Consider the following 17596-nt stretch of genomic DNA (forward strand, 5'->3'; position numbering starts at 1 on the left):
ATTAGTTTTTTGCCTTAAATTTTTTTGCATAGTTTTATAGAAAAACTGTGGCACAAATTTCTGTTTTCCCAGAATCCTATTTGGAAATTTCATGTCATGCTCCCAGGTTAGAAAAGCCTTGTGTCTGGCTAAAGACCCAAACCCTTCTGGAATCTCAGTTGTGATTCTCTTATGTATACGTTTGCAGGGATTATCGTTGGTGTTATCAGAAGGCGGGCTTCGTGATGGAGAAGAGAAAGACCATCCCATGGAAGAAGACTCAGGTGATTCAGAAATGCTTCAGGGATACCAGTGGCTATTAAGAGATCTGCCAAGATTACCATTGTTTGACAGTGTCAGAAATACAACTGCTCTGGCCCTGCAGCAGGTGAGAGTATTGCAGAGGCATGTCAGGGGAAGAAACATGCGATTTACCCTTGAAATTTGGATTGGACTAGGATGTGATGATGCCTAGAGAAAATAGCAGTAACTTGTTAAGAGATTACGTTTCTCCTTTTGCCTGATAATTTCAAGGAAACCTCCTCTCATTCTAGGCTATCCATATGGAAACGGACCCTCAGACCATTAGTGCCTACCTTGTGTACCTTTCCCAGCACGCCCCAGTGGAGGAGCAGGGACAACACAATGATCTTGCTTTGGTGAGAAGAGATTGGAATCAGACTTCCGTTGTATATAGGAACCTGCCAGAGCTTCCATATGGCTGGCCCTGCTTTCAGGGTCAACTTGCATGCCATGGTGAGGCAACAGAGTAGGGACACTAGTGTAGGGAAACTTGGACCAAAACTGATCCTTCACAGTATATGGTAGGATGACTGTTTAAGCCTTGTGGGTGTTGGATTCTGGACATGAGCCCCCATCCCAAAGGATGATCTTGTATCTTGTATCAGTGCCAGCTGGTTGTAGAGTCATAGGCCTATCATTAGAAGAGACCTCAGAAGCCATTATATTGAATTTGGGATCAGTTGGAAACCCTTGAATGGACTGAACTACTCTGCCATGTTACACAGAGTCTCACTATGGTTCTTTTCTTCTTTTCCCATGAAGTCTACTATAACTGGTTATATAATTTTGGGCAAATCATTTACCTCTGGGTCTCAGATTTTTCACTGAAAGCCCTTGGGCCAGCATTTAACTTTCATAGTTCTCACAATGATATGTGTAGTTTTAAAACTTTATCTCATCCCTCTTACCTTCCTTTTCCAAAATTACTTTTATAATTGCCATGAGTAAGTGTGTAAAACAAGTGTTGTATCTGTTAAAACAAGGATTCTGATTGATACCTTTGGCAATCTGGTGAAAACTTTAGAGGTTTCAGAATAATATTTTTAAATGCATGAAATAAAATATTCAGTATTACAAAGAAAACCGATTGTAATTAATTGTGATGATCAAAGCACTTCTGAAAAAGTTCATGGGTGCTAGGTTAAGAACCTTTGTGCTAAAGTCCTTTTATTCACTCTGTGTGATATCCCTGCTCTCCGTGATCTTTTAGATTCCTGTAGTTTAATCAGACACTCATTTTAGCATGCATAAAATACCCATGAGGGATGCAACAGAGGTGGGGAAACCTTCTCTGCTAATGAGACCTGACTGGGAGGGAAAATTCTCAAAAGTGGCAAGATCAAGCAGGCTGATCAGCATGAATGGGGAAGATCAGACAGTCACTCTCAAGGAGAATTGGCAATGTTGTTTCTTTCCGCCAGGATGTGGCCCGGCTAATTGTTGAGCGCTCTACCATCATGTCCCACCTCTTTTCAAAACTTTCCTACAGTGCAGAGTCTGATGCAGTACTAGTGGCTTTGCTCTCTATCTTTTCACGTTATGTGAGGAGGATGCGCAAGAGCAAAGAGGGGGAAGAAGTCTATAGCTGGGTAAGTACATGCTTTCTTGTAGCTTTGTTCCTTTATCTTAACACAGAAGGCATAGAATGGGGATGGGCTAACTGCTTCTCCTTTGGTCACTTGACTTTACCTTTACACCCTCTAGTCAGAGTCCCAGGACCAGGTCTTTCTTCGATGGACCAGTGGAGAAACAGCCACTATGCATATACTTGTAGTCCATGCCATGGTCATTCTCCTGACACTGGGACCTCCACAAGGTGAGTTGTAAGCTCTTGAGCTGTGCTTCCTGCTCAGATCCATGAAAAGAGGCAGAATAGGATTCCAGAACCCTTAATATCTTCTGAGTAATTAAGATAGTGTCTCCCTAATCTGGAAAACTGAAGAGTTCATGAATCATTTAATTTAATTTAATTTAATTTATGAATCATTTTAATCATGTCTACTTGTGAACTATATTTCTTTTGAAATATAACTAGTTTCAGTCTATTCCATTGTCTTCTATCATTTTTGCTTATAAATTACTGGAGATGTTCTCCTGAGCCCTGGGTTTTTTTTCTTTTCTTTCTTTTTTTTCTTTTTAAACCCTTACCTTCCATCTTAGAATCAATACCATGTATTGGCTCTAAGGCAGAAGAGCAGTAAGAGCATTGTCTGAGGCCAGATATGAACCCAGGACCTCCCATATCAGAGCCTGGTTCTGAATCCTCTGAGCCACCTACCTGCTCCCTGGATTTTTTCTTCATTGACCAAAGAGGTAGATCTGGCATCCCTTCTCTGATCTTGCTTTTACTCTATGGTTGAATTAAGATAGAAAATGGGATCATGTGCCTAGAGTCTAAAAGAAACCACATAACAGGTATAAAAGAAATAGAAGCAGTTCTGTTTTTCCAGGACCAGTGTAAATATTGGACTATATATTATTGACTTAGACCACAATGCTTATTTTGTTATGATCTCTTTTTAAGCTGGAGATGGTGAGTTCCATGCTTTACTGGACATCTGGTTCCCAGAGAAAAAGCCCTTGCCAACTGCTTTCCTTGTGGATACATCTGAGGAAGCCCTGCTACTTCCTGACTGGCTGAAGCTTCGAATGATCCGCTCAGAAGTACCTCGACTGGTGGATGCTGGTAAGTCAGACTCTGTTCCAGTCTTGGACTCAGGAGCTTCTTACCAGAAAGAGTAGATAACACAGAATTTCTGGGTATTAAACCTTGGACTCATTTGTGTTCTTGGGTCCTTCCTAGGTGTTAAGTCTAAAAGGAGAGGAGGATGAGAGGCCAAGGAACCCTTAGTAGTTTATCTTCTAGAAAATACATATATTATTCTGAGTATTATTGTTATAGGCATGTTTTATGTTTTCTTTGATTAGTGATTTAGAATATTTCACAGAAAGGCTTAACGCTGTTGGAGTCAAAACTTCGGATCAAAGCATATGATTTTTCATTTTAGTTTATTTGGCTTTTTATTTTGGGGTTTTGGTTTCATATGATTATTTTCTTATAAAAATGAACAACATGGACATAAGTTTTGCATGATAATACCTGTATAATGCAGATCAAATTGCTTGCCAACTCCAGGAAGGAGGAGGGAAAGGAGACGATTTGTATCATATAACTTTAGAAAATTTATGTGGAGATTTTTTACATGTAATTGATAAAATAAAAATCTTAAAAAAAATATTTCATGGAATCTGAGAGTTGAAAAAGGATTTCAGAGTGATATCTAGACTAAACCATTTCCAAGTAGGGCGCCAGACACAGTCTTCATTTATACCACATCATGGGAAAACCCATTCCATATTGGGATCACTCTAATTATTAGGAAGGTATTCCTTATATCAAGCCAACATCTTCCTCTTTGTAACTTGGTCTTTGTTCTAACCTCTGGGGCTAAAGAATATGGTCTGTTGCCTTTTTTTTTTTTTTTTTTTTTAACATGGCAGCCTTTCATGTATTTGAATATAGCATGTTCTCCCTAAATATTTTCTTCAGGAGTAATATCCCCCATTCTTTCAACCCAAACCTAGCATGGTGTTGAATCCCTCCATTGTCTTTGTCACCCTACTTTGGACTTCCTGCAGTTTTGAAAAGGAGTGAGCATGGTGAGAGTAGTGGGGATTTTAGGATCAAATATGGGTAATGACCAGTGGAAGCCTTGCAGACATAGATGATTGAAAATTTTGGTAGATTCATTAATTGTTTTTTGACCCTGTAGAAGCCACAACTGACATTCTTAAGAATTATGTTCAGAAAGCCAAAACAACCAAAGTAAGGTCTTACCCCAAAGGAAAGTTTAAAAGAAAAGCTGATTTCATTTAAAATATTACTCTAAGGCAGGGGTCGGCAACATATGGCTCGAGAGGGCCAGATATGGCTCTTTCTGCAGGAGCCATAAAGTCAATTTTTTTCAGGTGCTGTTACAGGAGCTGCACTGTGAGCACTGTACGGCTCTCACGAAATTACATTTTAAAAAATGTGGCGTTTATGGCTCTCATGACCAAAAAGGTTGCTGACCTCTGCTCTAAGGGCTCTAGAGCCAAAAGCAAGCCTGTAGGCTAGAAGGATACATATGGTACAAGTCATAGTGACTGGGAAGGGAAGAAAGGAACAAGTGTTTATATAGCCTCTACTGTGTCCCAGACACTGTGTTAAGCATTTTACAAATAGGATCTCATTTGAGGGCATGAGAACCAGGCAAAAATAAGTGAAAAATTAGCATCATGTAATCTTGAAGAGAAATAGGATCTACAAAAAGGCATCATGTAGCTCACAGGGTCTATATGACAAAGAAAGTTTGGCTTTGTGTTGATGAGAGGAATTAAGGCCTAGGTTTATGCCCTGCTCATGGCATGGAAGTGATCCTGGGTTCTTTAGAGCTATGCCCACAAAGCATGAGCTATGACAGAATCCATTGCCCTATAAATGCTTTGAGAATGGCCCTCAGCAGCTGAGTGTCTTCTAAAGAATCAGCCTAGATAAATTTGGAGAGGTTCATCACCTGAAGATTGGCCAATAGATGATGAATTATTTTGGCTTAGAACTCATGAAATGATCCACTAAGACATGGAAAGGTTGCAGTCTGCACCAGTAGACGGAACACCCCGATGAAATCATGGACCTTTTAAGGCTTTGAAGTATGTTTATTTCATAACTGCTGCCACAGTTAGCTTTCTTCTCCCCCTTTTCCCTGCCTGTGTGAATCACTGCCCAACTGCCTCCAGTCACCAGAGGCAGAAGAGGCTGGGCTATACAGCTCTGGCTACAGGCAAAAACACCCCCAAATTCCTTTCTTCCCCTTACTTATACCCCATCCCAGTTCCCTAGTTCTGCTCAAACCCTCTGCTGTTTACTGAATGAACCTGTTGATTTTAGCCTTGCAGGACTTGGAGCCTCAGCAGCTGCTTCTCTTTGTTCAGTCTTTTGGAATTCCTGTCTCCAGCATGAGTAAACTCCTGCAGTACTTGGACCAGGCTGTGTCTCATGATCCCCAGACCTTGGAGCAAAACATCATGGACAAGAGTAAGAGCTGTTTCACCTACATCCCATAACTCAACCAGGGAATCAGTCAATTTGCCTACCATGCACTGAATGATGAACTGGGCATAGGAGGGGAGCCAAAGAGATGGGAGGGGCCTGCCTTTATGGAGCATATGGCCTAGCTAGGAAGACAACTTACATGAAGCGGTTAGTGAATAATTAAGTGCTACTTTCCATCTGTGTGACCCTGGGCATGTCACTTAACTCCATTTGCATAACCCTTACCACTCTTCTGCCATGGAATCAATGCTTAGTATTGCTTTGAAGGCAGAAGGTAAGGGTTTAAAAAAATAACAATACTTAAGTGTGTGGCACTGGCTTCAAGTACAATAGGAGTTCCAAAAAAGGGAGCAGAGAGATGTGGAGGAGTCAGGCAAGGTTTGCAGAAGGAGAATCTGGTCTCTGGAGCCAAAGTTGCTATTATGATACCAGATTGCCAGCTTCATTGGTCCAGCTGTCAGGTGGGCCAGACAGGTTAATGAGTAATCTACTCTTGGGACAGAAGCTGTCATTGTCAGTGCACTGTATTTGGTATACTCTCATACCAGCTGAGGCTTTGCTGAAGGAATGATCATCTTATAGCTCAGTTTCCAAAGTCTTTTTTTTTTTTTTTAAACTCCTTATCCTCTGACTTAGAATCAATACCAAAACCCTAGAGGAGTAAGGGTTAGGCAATGGGGGTTAAGTGACTTGCCCGGGGTCACACAGTTAGGATGTGTCTGAGGCCAGATTTGAACTCCGGACTTCCTGACCCAGGCCTGGTGTTCTATCCACTATGCCCTAGCTGCTCTAGGATCCTGAAGTCGTAAGGAACTTTTGGTGAACACTGTTGGAGACCAGCTTTAGAGTGACTCCTCCAGCCTGTGAGAAAAGGTATGCTTCATGCTTGTGGATGTATTGCTTTGCAGATTATATGGCTCATCTGGTGGAAGTTCAACATGAAAGAGGAGCCACAGGAGGCCAGACCTTCCACTCTCTGCTTACTGCCTCTCTGCCCTCTCGACGAGGTAAGAGTTCAACATATGCCTCAAGCCTTACCCTATATTAACAGGACAATTCAGTTTTCTAAGTCTCATATGAACATCTTAAATGTGGCTTTTTATAGCTGTTCCCCTTGTTACCTTGTATTCTTGAACTGGTGTTCTTGCTCTCTGTTTAATCTCTATCCCTTGAGTGATCACATGTACCCTGGTTCAGGACAAACACATGGATTACTAAGGGGTTTTACTCAAGACTTTGGAGTGGAACCTGGATATGATCCTCCATTTTTGGCCATCCTTTGTCTAATTCATGTTTATGTGGGCTTTTATGGTTACAAAGGATTTTCACATTTGTTATCTCATGGGACCTTTATAAAAATTTTGTGAGGTAGGTGGTATAAATATTTATCTCCATTTATAGGTGAGACTTAAAAGAGAGGAGCTAAAGAAATTTGCCCAAGGTCACATAGCTCTCACTCTAAGCTCAGTATTCTTTTCATTATGCTTTTGGTTTCAAAAAGATTTCCTCCATCCTTGGAAGCTGATTGTCTTTTGATTCTCTTTGTTTTTATCTTCCTCCAGACAGTACAGAGGCACCCAAACCAAAAACCAGTCCAGAGCATTCACAGGGCCAGGGAAGGATTCGAGCCATATCTCAGATCCGGGTCCTGGGCCCTGAGGACGACTTGGCCAGCATGTTCCTTCAGGTATTGTGATTAGATCAAAGAGAGGAGCAAAAGCCCTTCCTCTTCAGAGAGAGAGAGAGAAAGAGAGAGAGACAGGGCTTATAAATATTTTGTCCTCTGACTCATTCTAGTACTTTGTTTTACTGCATAAATCTGAGTCCTAATTTTCTTAAAGCTAAGAAGCCAGGTTTATAATGTGGAATCAGATTCAAAGCCTGCCAAGTAATTGTTACTTCTCAACATGTTTAAAACAGAACTCAATATTTTCCCCTCAAACCCACCCCCTCTCCTACCTTTCCTATTGCTAGAATGGGCAACTTCATCCTCCCAGTTGCTTAACCTAGAAGTCATTCTGCACTCTACTATCTCTCACCTTCCCATATCCAAACTGTTGCCAAGGCTCATTGATTTCATCTTTGCAACAACTCTCAAATATGCCCCCTTCTCTTTTGTGACCCTGCCATCACTCTAGTACAGGCCTTCATCATCTCATGTCTTGATTACCACAAAAGCCTGCTGGTGGGTCTGCCTGTTTCAAGGCTCTCCCCACTCCACTCCATCCTCCCTTCAGCCACTCAAGTGATTTTCCTAAAGCATAGATCTGATCAGGTCACCTACCCCCCAACACACAGTAAACTCCAATGACTTCCTGTCTCTTCTAAGAGCAAATACAAAATGTTCTCTTTGGCATTCTGGCCATGGATTGGCCCATCATAATCTAGCCCCCTCCTTCCTTTCTAGTTTTACACCCTGCTTTTCAACAGATATTGTCCCATCCAGTGACACTGGCTTCATGTCTTTTCCATGAATAAGACATTCTGTCTCTTAGCTCTGGATGTTCTCTTTGTCATTCTCCTTTTCTCTACCTCCTGGAATCCCTGGCTTCCTTTAAGTCCCAGTTAAAATCCCTCCTTCAACAGGAAATCTTCCCCAACCCATCTTAATTCCAGTGTCTTCCCTTCATTATTTCCTATTTATACATATAGCTTGCTTGTATGTATTTGTTTGCATATTGTCCCTCACATTAGATTGTGAGCTCCTTGTGGACAGAAACTGTCCTTTGCTTAGCCAGTGCCTGGCATGTAGTAGGTGCATAGAAAATATATATTTACAAATTAACTGACCCTTTGGAAGACTAGATTAATTTTGGAATCAAGCTGTCACCATTTCTTTACAGGGAACTGCTCTTGGTCAAATGTGCTTAGTTGCCTGAAGGCTCCCTAAAAAAAGCAACAAAAATACATTTTTCCTTTTCATCCTCTTCAGTGAGTGAGACAGGCTTGCTCTTTTCCTTGTAGCCAAGTCTGTTTTGTCATTAGGCCTGTGGTACTGAATGAGTATCATCAGATTGTTTCTGGGATCCAGCAGAAGGACACATACTTTTGCTTTTTTCCAAATTGGAGAATTTATTGGATCAGTACTACTTGAGTTAGAATCTTTTTAGCTATAAATCTTCATATAAGTGTCAGGGACAGCTCTTTAGGGTTCTGACATCAGTTATAGATCTGTGAGCAGTGGTATATGCTCATTCTTTCTGCTATATACTAGCTTAGAAGGCCTGTATATAGCTTAACTTGAGGTCACAATCAGATTTTCACAGTGGGAAGGGATGTTCACTGTTCCTAGTCCAACCTGTTACTGAACAGGGACCTGTTCTCCAGCATCCCTGAGAAGTGCCATGTGACCTTTGGAGTCTTTATTCCCCCAGGAGAATGTACTTTTATTGAAGGCAGGGACTATTTTTGTTTTCTGTTTACCAGTAGCCTAGGACAGTATTTCTGTATAGTAGGCATTTAATAAATGTTGAATAAAATTGCATTTGGCAGCTCTTCACTTATTTGAAGTCCACTCCATTCCCTTCCTAAATCTTCTCTTCTTGAGGCTGAGCATCCTCAGTTTCTTCAACCAGTCTTCATATGACATGATCTCAGTATACCAACTGATAGCCTTCCTCTGGGCCCTCTAGCTTATCACTGTACTTCATAAAATTTGGCAGCCAGAACTCAACACTGTTCCAGGTATTTTCAGACTAAAGTAGATGAGGAAGAGCTTGTCACCTCCCTAGACCCTGACACTGAGCTTCTCAATGTGTAATAAGATTACAAATACAAAATAGCTTTTGAGATCTTCTTTTGACCCCTATTGAGTTTATAAATCTGATCTTTTTCCAAGGCCTATCTGTTCTTTCTAGACCAGGCTATACTCCATTATGCATCCTCTGTTACCTTGCTCTTCCATATTATATTCATATCTTTTTAAATTCTGAGTTTGTTAGCAAGTTCTCTGCATTAGCATCAGTCTTTTTATTAGAAGTGTTTAACTTTGTGTCTTCAGAATTTCACTTTTTAAGAGGTTTTCATCTTTCTTAGACTGACTTCCTCAGTAGAATTTCAGACTATATAATCTTGTATATCCTTTTAAAATTTTAATTCATTTATTCATTTAGCTAATTAATTTAGAATATTTTTCCATGGTTACATGATTCATATTCTTTCCCTCCCCTCTTCCTTCCCTCCTCCCATAGCCAATGAGCAATTCAACTGGGTTTTACATGTATCACTGATCAAGACCTATTTCCATTATATGTCCTTTTTCTAAACTCTTTGAAATCTTTTCCTAAATCTTTAGTATATGTCATATTGTTCTGAAATTCCCCTTCCCATAATACCCTCACCCCCCACCCCAAATCAATCATTTCCTCTTCCTTGTGGGTGGGAAGCAGACCTGGCATAAAAGTTTCCCTTATTGATTATCTTTAAAGGATCATTCGTATAGGAAATTATTAGTTGCTGTGTTTTGGACAGAGAAAGAGAACTCTTAAGTTTTTATGCTAGGTTTGTGATCAGTATTCTTAATTCATTATCTCTTTTTTGTGTTGATGTAGAAAATACTCCAGTGACAGTATTGCTTCTCTTTTTGCCCCTTTTGATAGTTGCTTAGTGCTCTCCATCATGCTTCCCTGATTTGGCTCCTGTATTTCTTTATAAGAATGGTTCATAATATAATACTATTCTGTTCCTCTTGTCCCTTTTTATCTTTTCTGTTCTTTTTGAATAAGATATATCCTTGTAGTCACATTCCAGCTATGGACCTCATTTCACCAAGTCTTAGTGAAGCCTGTAAGGCCATTTTGCTTCTTTGTCTTACTAGCTCTGATTCACCTTGCTTATTACTGATATTTTGTATTTTCATATGCAAATGTGCTTTTTTGGAGACAGAGTGAGTTCATAGAGTTGGACAAGCTTAAGCATAGGCAGCCAAAACTGGGTGAAGGGGTTGTATCAAATGCTAATGTGAATGAGGGCGTTCACTTCTCATGCTAAAACATCTCTCAACCTCCTTGATATGCTGAGGGAAGAAAGTGTTTCCTAGCTTCATTGTTATTTTCATCCTAAAACTTCTCTTTCCCCTTTTTTCCATCCCAGCTCTTTACACTAAATCCTGATCCTCGATGGCAGAATTCAAACCCCCGACCTATCTCCCTGGCCCTTCAGCAAGCCTTGGGGCAGGAATTGGCAAAGGTACGCCAGGGAAACCCTCAAGTGACAGGCATAGCAGTTCGCCTCTTGCAGGCTGTGTCAGCACTGTTGAATTCCCCACACAGTGGGCCCTTGGTAATATCAATGCATCGGAACCACTTCATTGCCTGCCCTTTGATGCGACAACTGTACCAATACCAGGTAAGCATTTCTGATTTCAGCAAATGTTATTTAAGCGTCTGTAACATACAAAATAATACTTGATCCTAGGGATAGAAAGGTGAGAAACATCATGACTTTTGGAACTTATAATCTAGCTAGGCTGATGTGATATACATAGATTACTATAATTGAAGTTAGGAAATGATTAAGTGCACTTTGTTATTGAGTCATTTCTTTCATGTCCAACTCTTTGTGACCCCATTTGGGGTTTTCCTAGCAAAGATCCTGAGGTGGTTTGCAATTTCCTTTTCCAGTCTGTTGTAAAGATGAGGAAACTGAGGCAAACAGGGTTCAGTGACTTATCCAGGTTCACACAGTTAGTAAGTGTCTGAGGCCAGATTTGAACTCCAGAAGTTAAGACTTCCTGACTTCAGAATTAGTACTCTATCCACTGCACTACATAGCTGCCCTGATTAAGTGCTTAGGAAAGGACAAACAGTGATATAAGAGATTTTGAATGGGAAGGTTCACTTCTAACTAGTGTTAGTGAAGGCTTTGTGGAAGGAGGCAAGCCTTTAAGGGAAAGGAAGGGTCAGGTGAAGTTGGGTGTCAAGACATAGAAGGGGGAAAAAGGCAAGATTGAAATAAGGGAAAAGTGAGTAGTAGTCAGTGTGATTGAAGCACAGGGTACATGGAAAAGAGTTCCTGAAGTAAAGTTGCACAAGAAAGGAGAGGAAATTGATTCAGTTACTTAAATTTAGGGGGACTGGCCTAGAAAATCATCCAGTATTTATTCCAACTTTATCATTCTGTATCTTTACGAAGTGATAGTTGACATTTTTAAGGGATGCAACAGATAGTTTTTAGGAAAATCAGCAGAGCAAGGTCATAAGAATACAAAAAGGTGTTAGTCCACAAGTTTTTAGTGCAGAGACATTTAACCAATGTAAAAAAATATGTATTATTGACTGGCTCAGAGTCATTGTGGAAATTTGGTTCAGCCATCAGATTGCCTCAGTCACCAAATTCAGTTGATTCTACAACTGAGACATTTCTTACATTCTTTGTTCCCTTTACCCTAGTGTCAGGCCTTCATTACCTCTTACTTGAATCATTTCAGTGACCCCCTGACCTGTCTCTCTCTGCCTCTAATTTCTTCACTTCTCAATCCATTCTACCTACTACTGCTAATTTAATCCTATTGCACAGGTCATGTCACTTCTCTGTCCAAATCTTCAGGGACTCTCCTTTACCTATTAGATAAAGTGTGTGTTTTATGCTAGGCTTATGTTCAAAGCCATCTGACTCCAGACTTATTTTTCTCTGTTTATCCTTGATTCTTCTACACTCCTTGATTCTTCAGTCTACACTCCAGAAAAACTGTTACTGACCATTTCTGTTGCTTGCCTTTTCTTATCTCCATACCTTTGCTCACATGGTTCCTAACACCCAAATTCCTTCCGTACAGATGTCCAGCCATTGACATTTTTCACAACCATTCCTATAAAGCTTTCAACAGCCTCCTCAGTTAATCTTACTTATAGGATTGTAGCTGTAAAGCCTTTAGAGATCATCTAGTGTATTTCCCCTTTCTATAGATGAGAAAGCTGAGACCCAGAGAGATTAAATCATAATCACAAAGGTGACTATGTGGCTGAATTGGAATTCCAACTCGGGTCCTGACTCTAAATACCAAGAGCTTATTATATTTGAATTTGTATTATAAATATTTATGCATGTGTCTTATCTTCCCTATGTTTCCTTAAAGGCATTTTTTGTTGAGCTCCTTCCTTCTTTAACTAGCACAGGGTCACTCATGTAGTAGGTCCTAACAGTTCTTAAAAAATATTTGGATAGTCATTGTAGGTTGGTGGTCTGTTGCTTTTCAGGTCCACTATTTATACCTAGCCACATCTTGCTTCTACTCGTTCTGTAGGGTTGCAATGCTGATTTTTTTTTAAACCCTGACACTTTCCATTTTAGATTCAATACTGTGTATTGGTTCCAAGGCAAAAGAGTGGTAAGGTCTAGGCAATGGGAATTATATGACTTGCCCAGGATCACATAGCTAAGAAACATCTGAGGCCTGATTTGAATACAGGATCTCTCATCTCCAGGCCTGCCTCTCAATCCACCGAGCCACCTTGCTGTCCCTCTACTACAATAATCTTTGAGAAAATTTATGAATACAGTTATCCCTTCCATATCATAGGGTTTAGGATACACTCCCTGCAATATAGAAAATCCATGTAAAATTTTTTGGCTCTTTGTATCAGAGAAGAAGTCTGAAATTTTTCTTTTATGGGTGTTTACAGTACCTTATTATAAGTTTTGGGTTAATATGCATTTTTGAATTTCTAAACTTTTTCTCTGTTGTCTGCTGGCTTTTATATGTTGTCTGTGACTTCCACAAAACTAAAAAATTCCTGTTTAATTTCTTATGCCAACCTGTGGCATATTGAAACCATGATGAGGTTTCAGTGGATGAAGTTGAGATGTTGAAGGGATACTTGTATAATTTTGAACAAGGGCAGTACTTTCATTCTCATTTAAGAAAAAAGTAGGATGTTGTTATAGGATAATGGGTAGACACAGTGACCATACTGTTTTATACACTAATTACAAGACATTGCCTTGTCTCTGTGGTTGGGATATCAGCTTTGTTGGTATCTGGTGCTATTGATTATGTTCCTAACTCCTGGTCCTTCATCTGCCTACAGCGTTGCGTTCCACAGGACACCACCTTCTCTTCACTGTTCTTCAAAGTCCTCATGCAGATGCTACAGTGGCTGGAAAATCCTGCAGTGGAAGATGGCCCTCTCCAGGCCCAGCTCAAATTGTTTGCTGCCCAGTACTCTTCACGACATAGGATCAGTGATGGTATGAGGGCCCAGGAGGAGCAAAGTGTGGGACAGAAAATAGGAAAAGCTCTCTGATGTGATTTTTTTTTTCCTGTTTTTTTTCTAACTTATATGGAGGAAATCATTTTCTCATTAGGTAAAGGGAATTTGTCAGAGCTTCTGTGTCTACAGGCTTTTGAAATGGCATTAATAAGGATGTGGCTGAGTGATTTTTGTAATTTAAGAGTGTAGAGTATGACAGAGTTTCCTTTAGAGCTGGTCTCCTTGGCTGGGGGATAAAGAGCCAGTGTATTATAGAGGGGACATCTCTTGAGTGCAGACAGTACAGTTGTAACTCCCCCTTGGGGAATTCCCTTGAATGGAATGGACTGTCAAGAGCGAATGGTGATAGCCACAGCCAGACTAAGAAGTAGGGGGTGGGGAGATAATGGGAATGGAATTTCCTACATGTGGCTAGAGGGATAATGCTGAGACATTTTCTTGCAGTGCGAGGTGGATTCTTGCACCTGGCTGAAACATTGACTTTCCACCGGGATTCTGATGTGGTCAGCTCCACAGTGCGTGCCATCATCGCCACCCTGAAGTCGGGGGAAAAATTCAACGTGGAGCCTGAACTTATTAGCAAAGGTACAAGTCTTATGTCTTTCAGGGAGTGCCAGGGGTCTCCAGACTCCCTGCAGAAAGAATCCTTCAGTTATTGGGGATGGGACCATATTCCAGGCTGGTCCTGAAATGGCAGGTGGGCGGGGTTTAGCCCATACCCTTCATTGTGCTTTTTGGTTTTTAATCCGCTATATCTCTCCCCACTCCAAGGGGAATTATTGGGAACTGTCCCAATAATAAGCAGGTGACATTTATTTGGCAATTTCAGAAGCAGCCTATTACAGTGGGTTGGCTGAAGAGTCAAGAAGATTTGAGTTTAAGTTCTGTGTCTGTCACTTAAACTCTTGATGTCCCAAGCAACTTTCTGAGGCTATAATTTGCAATGCAGATGCTAAACTGTATTGGTAGAGGAAGTTTCCTCATTTGGCATTCCTTCTACTAATGAAATCCCAGATCCAAATACACATACTAATACACACAAATGTGTATAGGAACATGTGTGTATGTATGCATATGTAGGCATATATATTATATGTTATATAGCCTGATGTTATAAAGTACTTTATATAAATGGCCTCAAATCTTGTGACACATAGGCATTCTTATCCTTATTTTATAGATGAAGAAACTGGTTCAGAGAGGTTTAACTTGCTTTTAATTCAACAAATGCTCACATAAGTAAGAAGTTAGTAAATGCTTAGTTGCAGTTTTTATAAGGTGACCCTGATGAATTCTTGATAATGAAAAAATTCATTATAATTTAATATTTTATGTTATGTTATATATTATAGAGTTATAATTCTGTTATTATAATTATAATATGTTAATATGTGATAATATTTGAAAGATTTTGAGGCGAGGTACCATAAAATTGAAGAGGAATAAATGACCCAAGAAAAAGGAAAGAACACAGAGAATACAAATTATAAGCCAGTGACCTTCATTTCCTGGTAAATTTCCAAAACAGAGCATTAAAGAGATAAGTGAACAAATAGATGGGCAGCTAGGTGACTAAATGGATAGTGCAGCAGGCCCGGAGTTAAGAAGACTCCTCTTCCCGAGTTCAAATGTGGCCATAGACACTTATTAGCTGTGTGACTTTAGATAAATTACTTAACTCTTATTTGCCTCATTTTCCTCATCTGTAAAATGAACTGGAGAAGGAATTGGCATGCTGCTCCAGTATTTTTGCCAAGAAAACCTCAAATGGGATCACAAAGAGTGAGACACAATTGAAAAACAATTAAACAACAAAAAGAACAAATAGATAAGGAAATAATTACAAAGGATCAGCAAGAATAGCTCTTGCCAGAATAATCTTACTTCCTCTTTTAACAGAGTTACTAAACTAGTAGATTCTGGAATGCCATAGCTACTTTTTATAGATTTTAGCAATGAATTAAATAAAATTTCTCATACCGGTCCTGTGGGAAAATTGGAGACCTACAGCCTTACAGATAGCACAGTCCAGTAGACTCAGAAGGCCAGGGTCCTAGTGGTAGTGAATCTTGGCATGTCATCTTGGCAAGAGGTCGCTAGTCTGGTGCCTTGGGAATCAGTCCTTGGCCTGGGGCTGTTTAACATTTTTAGAAATGTCTTGGATAAATCATAGATGGCATGCTTCTCAGAGTCAGGATCTCAAAAGATCTTGGCATGCTTTAATGTCAAATAAGATTCTGTAGCATTAAATGTAAAGCCTTATTCTTAGAGGCAAAAAATCCACTTCATAGGTAAAGATTGTGGAAGCACTTTAAATGGCAGTTTATGGGGAAAAGATCACAGGTTTTAGTGGAATGCAAGGTCAGTGTGAGTCAGCAGTCAGTCACCCCCAAAAGCCAATGTTGTCTTGGCCTATAAAAAGAGGCAAGTTTCCAGGATGATAGTCTCTTTGTATTCTGTCCTAGTCATTCATATCAGTAGTGTTTTTTTCAGTTCTGGTTATGAGTATTCTGTCCTAGTCATTCATATCTGTAGTGTTTTCTTCAGTTCTGGTTATGAGAAGGAAATTGATGTTGGATAGTGTCCAGAGAAGAGCAGCCAGGATAGTAAAGAGCCCCGATCCCATGATGTATTGGATAGATTGGAAGAATGAGTATCTTTAGCCTGGATAAGAGGAGATTCAGTGGGGAAGGAGTGGGAGGCATATGCTGAGGGATGAGGAGGGATGCTGAGACCCTCAACATAATAATTTTCTTCAAATATTTGAAGGGCCATCATGTGAAAGGAAGATTAGCCTTGTTCATTTTGGCCCCAACCGGCAGACCCAAATGTACCAAATGGAAATTACAAAGAGACAAGCAAGGGCTTCTTAACAATGAGAGCTGCCCAAATGTGGCAGGAGGTTCCTCCTCATTGAAGACCTTCAAGAAAAAAACTCTAGGGGGTAGCTGGGTAGCTCAGTAGATTGAGAGCCAGGCTTAGAGATGGGAATCCCTAGGTCAAATCTGGCCTTAGACACTTCCTAGCTATGTGACCCTGGAAGTCACTTAACTCCCATTGCCTACTACTTACTACTCTTCTGCCTTGGAACCAAAACAGTATTGATTCTGAGATGGAAGGTGAGGGTTCTAAAAAGAAAAAAAGAAGAAGAAATTCTATGCTGACTTTTCAAATATGTTATAGTAGGGATTCTTTTAAGGCACAGGTTGAATTAGACGTCTGTTGAGGTCCCTTCCAACAAATATTTTGTGGTCCTGTGTTGCTTAAGGCATTGTGCTAGGTGACTTAAGTGTATGAATACAAAATAGAAAACAGCTCCTCCCCTCAAGGAACTTTTATTCTACTAGGAGAAATCAACATATTCACAAATAAATATAATTGGAAGAAGGAGAAATCTTTCACAGTTAGGGTGACAAGGCCAATTTTCCACATGGGAACTGGCACTTGGTATCAGAGATGAATCTTGAAGAAAACTAGGTTATCTAAGAGATGGAGAGGAGAACAGTCTATTCCAAGTATGGGGGCAGCCCAGAGGCAGGAGATAGCATATGGAGTTCTAGGAATGGTATTCAATTTGGTTAGAATTGAGAGTATATTAAAGAGAATAGAAATTAAGTGTTTAAAGTTTAAATGAACTTTAATATATTAATTAACATATCTTTAATTACATTAAAAAACTAATTAACAGTTCCTTAGATGCCATCTTGAAGAGTTTGTATTTTGTCCTAGAGGCAATAGGTAACACCTGAAAATTTTTTGTGCAGTGACATGGTTGGTCATAGATCTTAAGAATATCTACTTGGCTTCTGTGGAGAGGATGGATTGGAAAGGAAGAAAATTAAAACAGGGAGTATGATTATAAGGCTGTTGCAGCAATCCAAGGAAGAGGTGATTAGGGCCTGACTTCAGGCAGTTGTCTTCAAAGTGGGAAGGAGGAGCTGGATTTGAGATGTTGTTGAGGTAAAGTTTGACCAGACTTGGCAACTGATTGGTGATGAGAAAGAGGGAG

At 40.0% G+C, this 17596-nt stretch overlaps 1 protein-coding gene across 1 annotated transcript in view; it reads left to right on the plus strand.

The window, feature by feature from the left end:
* INTS1 (integrator complex subunit 1) overlaps nucleotides 1-17596 on the plus strand; it is a 54725-nt gene that overhangs the window by 20772 nt on the left and 16357 nt on the right. The window contains exons 22-32 of the mRNA XM_044660010.1: nucleotides 188-367; nucleotides 534-638; nucleotides 1704-1871; nucleotides 1987-2098; nucleotides 2807-2968; nucleotides 5213-5359; nucleotides 6286-6384; nucleotides 6940-7064; nucleotides 10469-10723; nucleotides 13405-13564; nucleotides 14032-14172. Of these exons, the coding sequence (XP_044515945.1) occupies nucleotides 188-367; nucleotides 534-638; nucleotides 1704-1871; nucleotides 1987-2098; nucleotides 2807-2968; nucleotides 5213-5359; nucleotides 6286-6384; nucleotides 6940-7064; nucleotides 10469-10723; nucleotides 13405-13564; nucleotides 14032-14172 (1654 nt within the window). The remainder of the gene's footprint in view (nucleotides 1-187; nucleotides 368-533; nucleotides 639-1703; nucleotides 1872-1986; nucleotides 2099-2806; nucleotides 2969-5212; nucleotides 5360-6285; nucleotides 6385-6939; nucleotides 7065-10468; nucleotides 10724-13404; nucleotides 13565-14031; nucleotides 14173-17596) is intronic.

Source organism: Gracilinanus agilis, chromosome 1 (assembly GCF_016433145.1).
Source record: "Gracilinanus agilis isolate LMUSP501 chromosome 1, AgileGrace, whole genome shotgun sequence".
Taxonomy (NCBI): Eukaryota; Metazoa; Chordata; class Mammalia; order Didelphimorphia; family Didelphidae; genus Gracilinanus; species Gracilinanus agilis.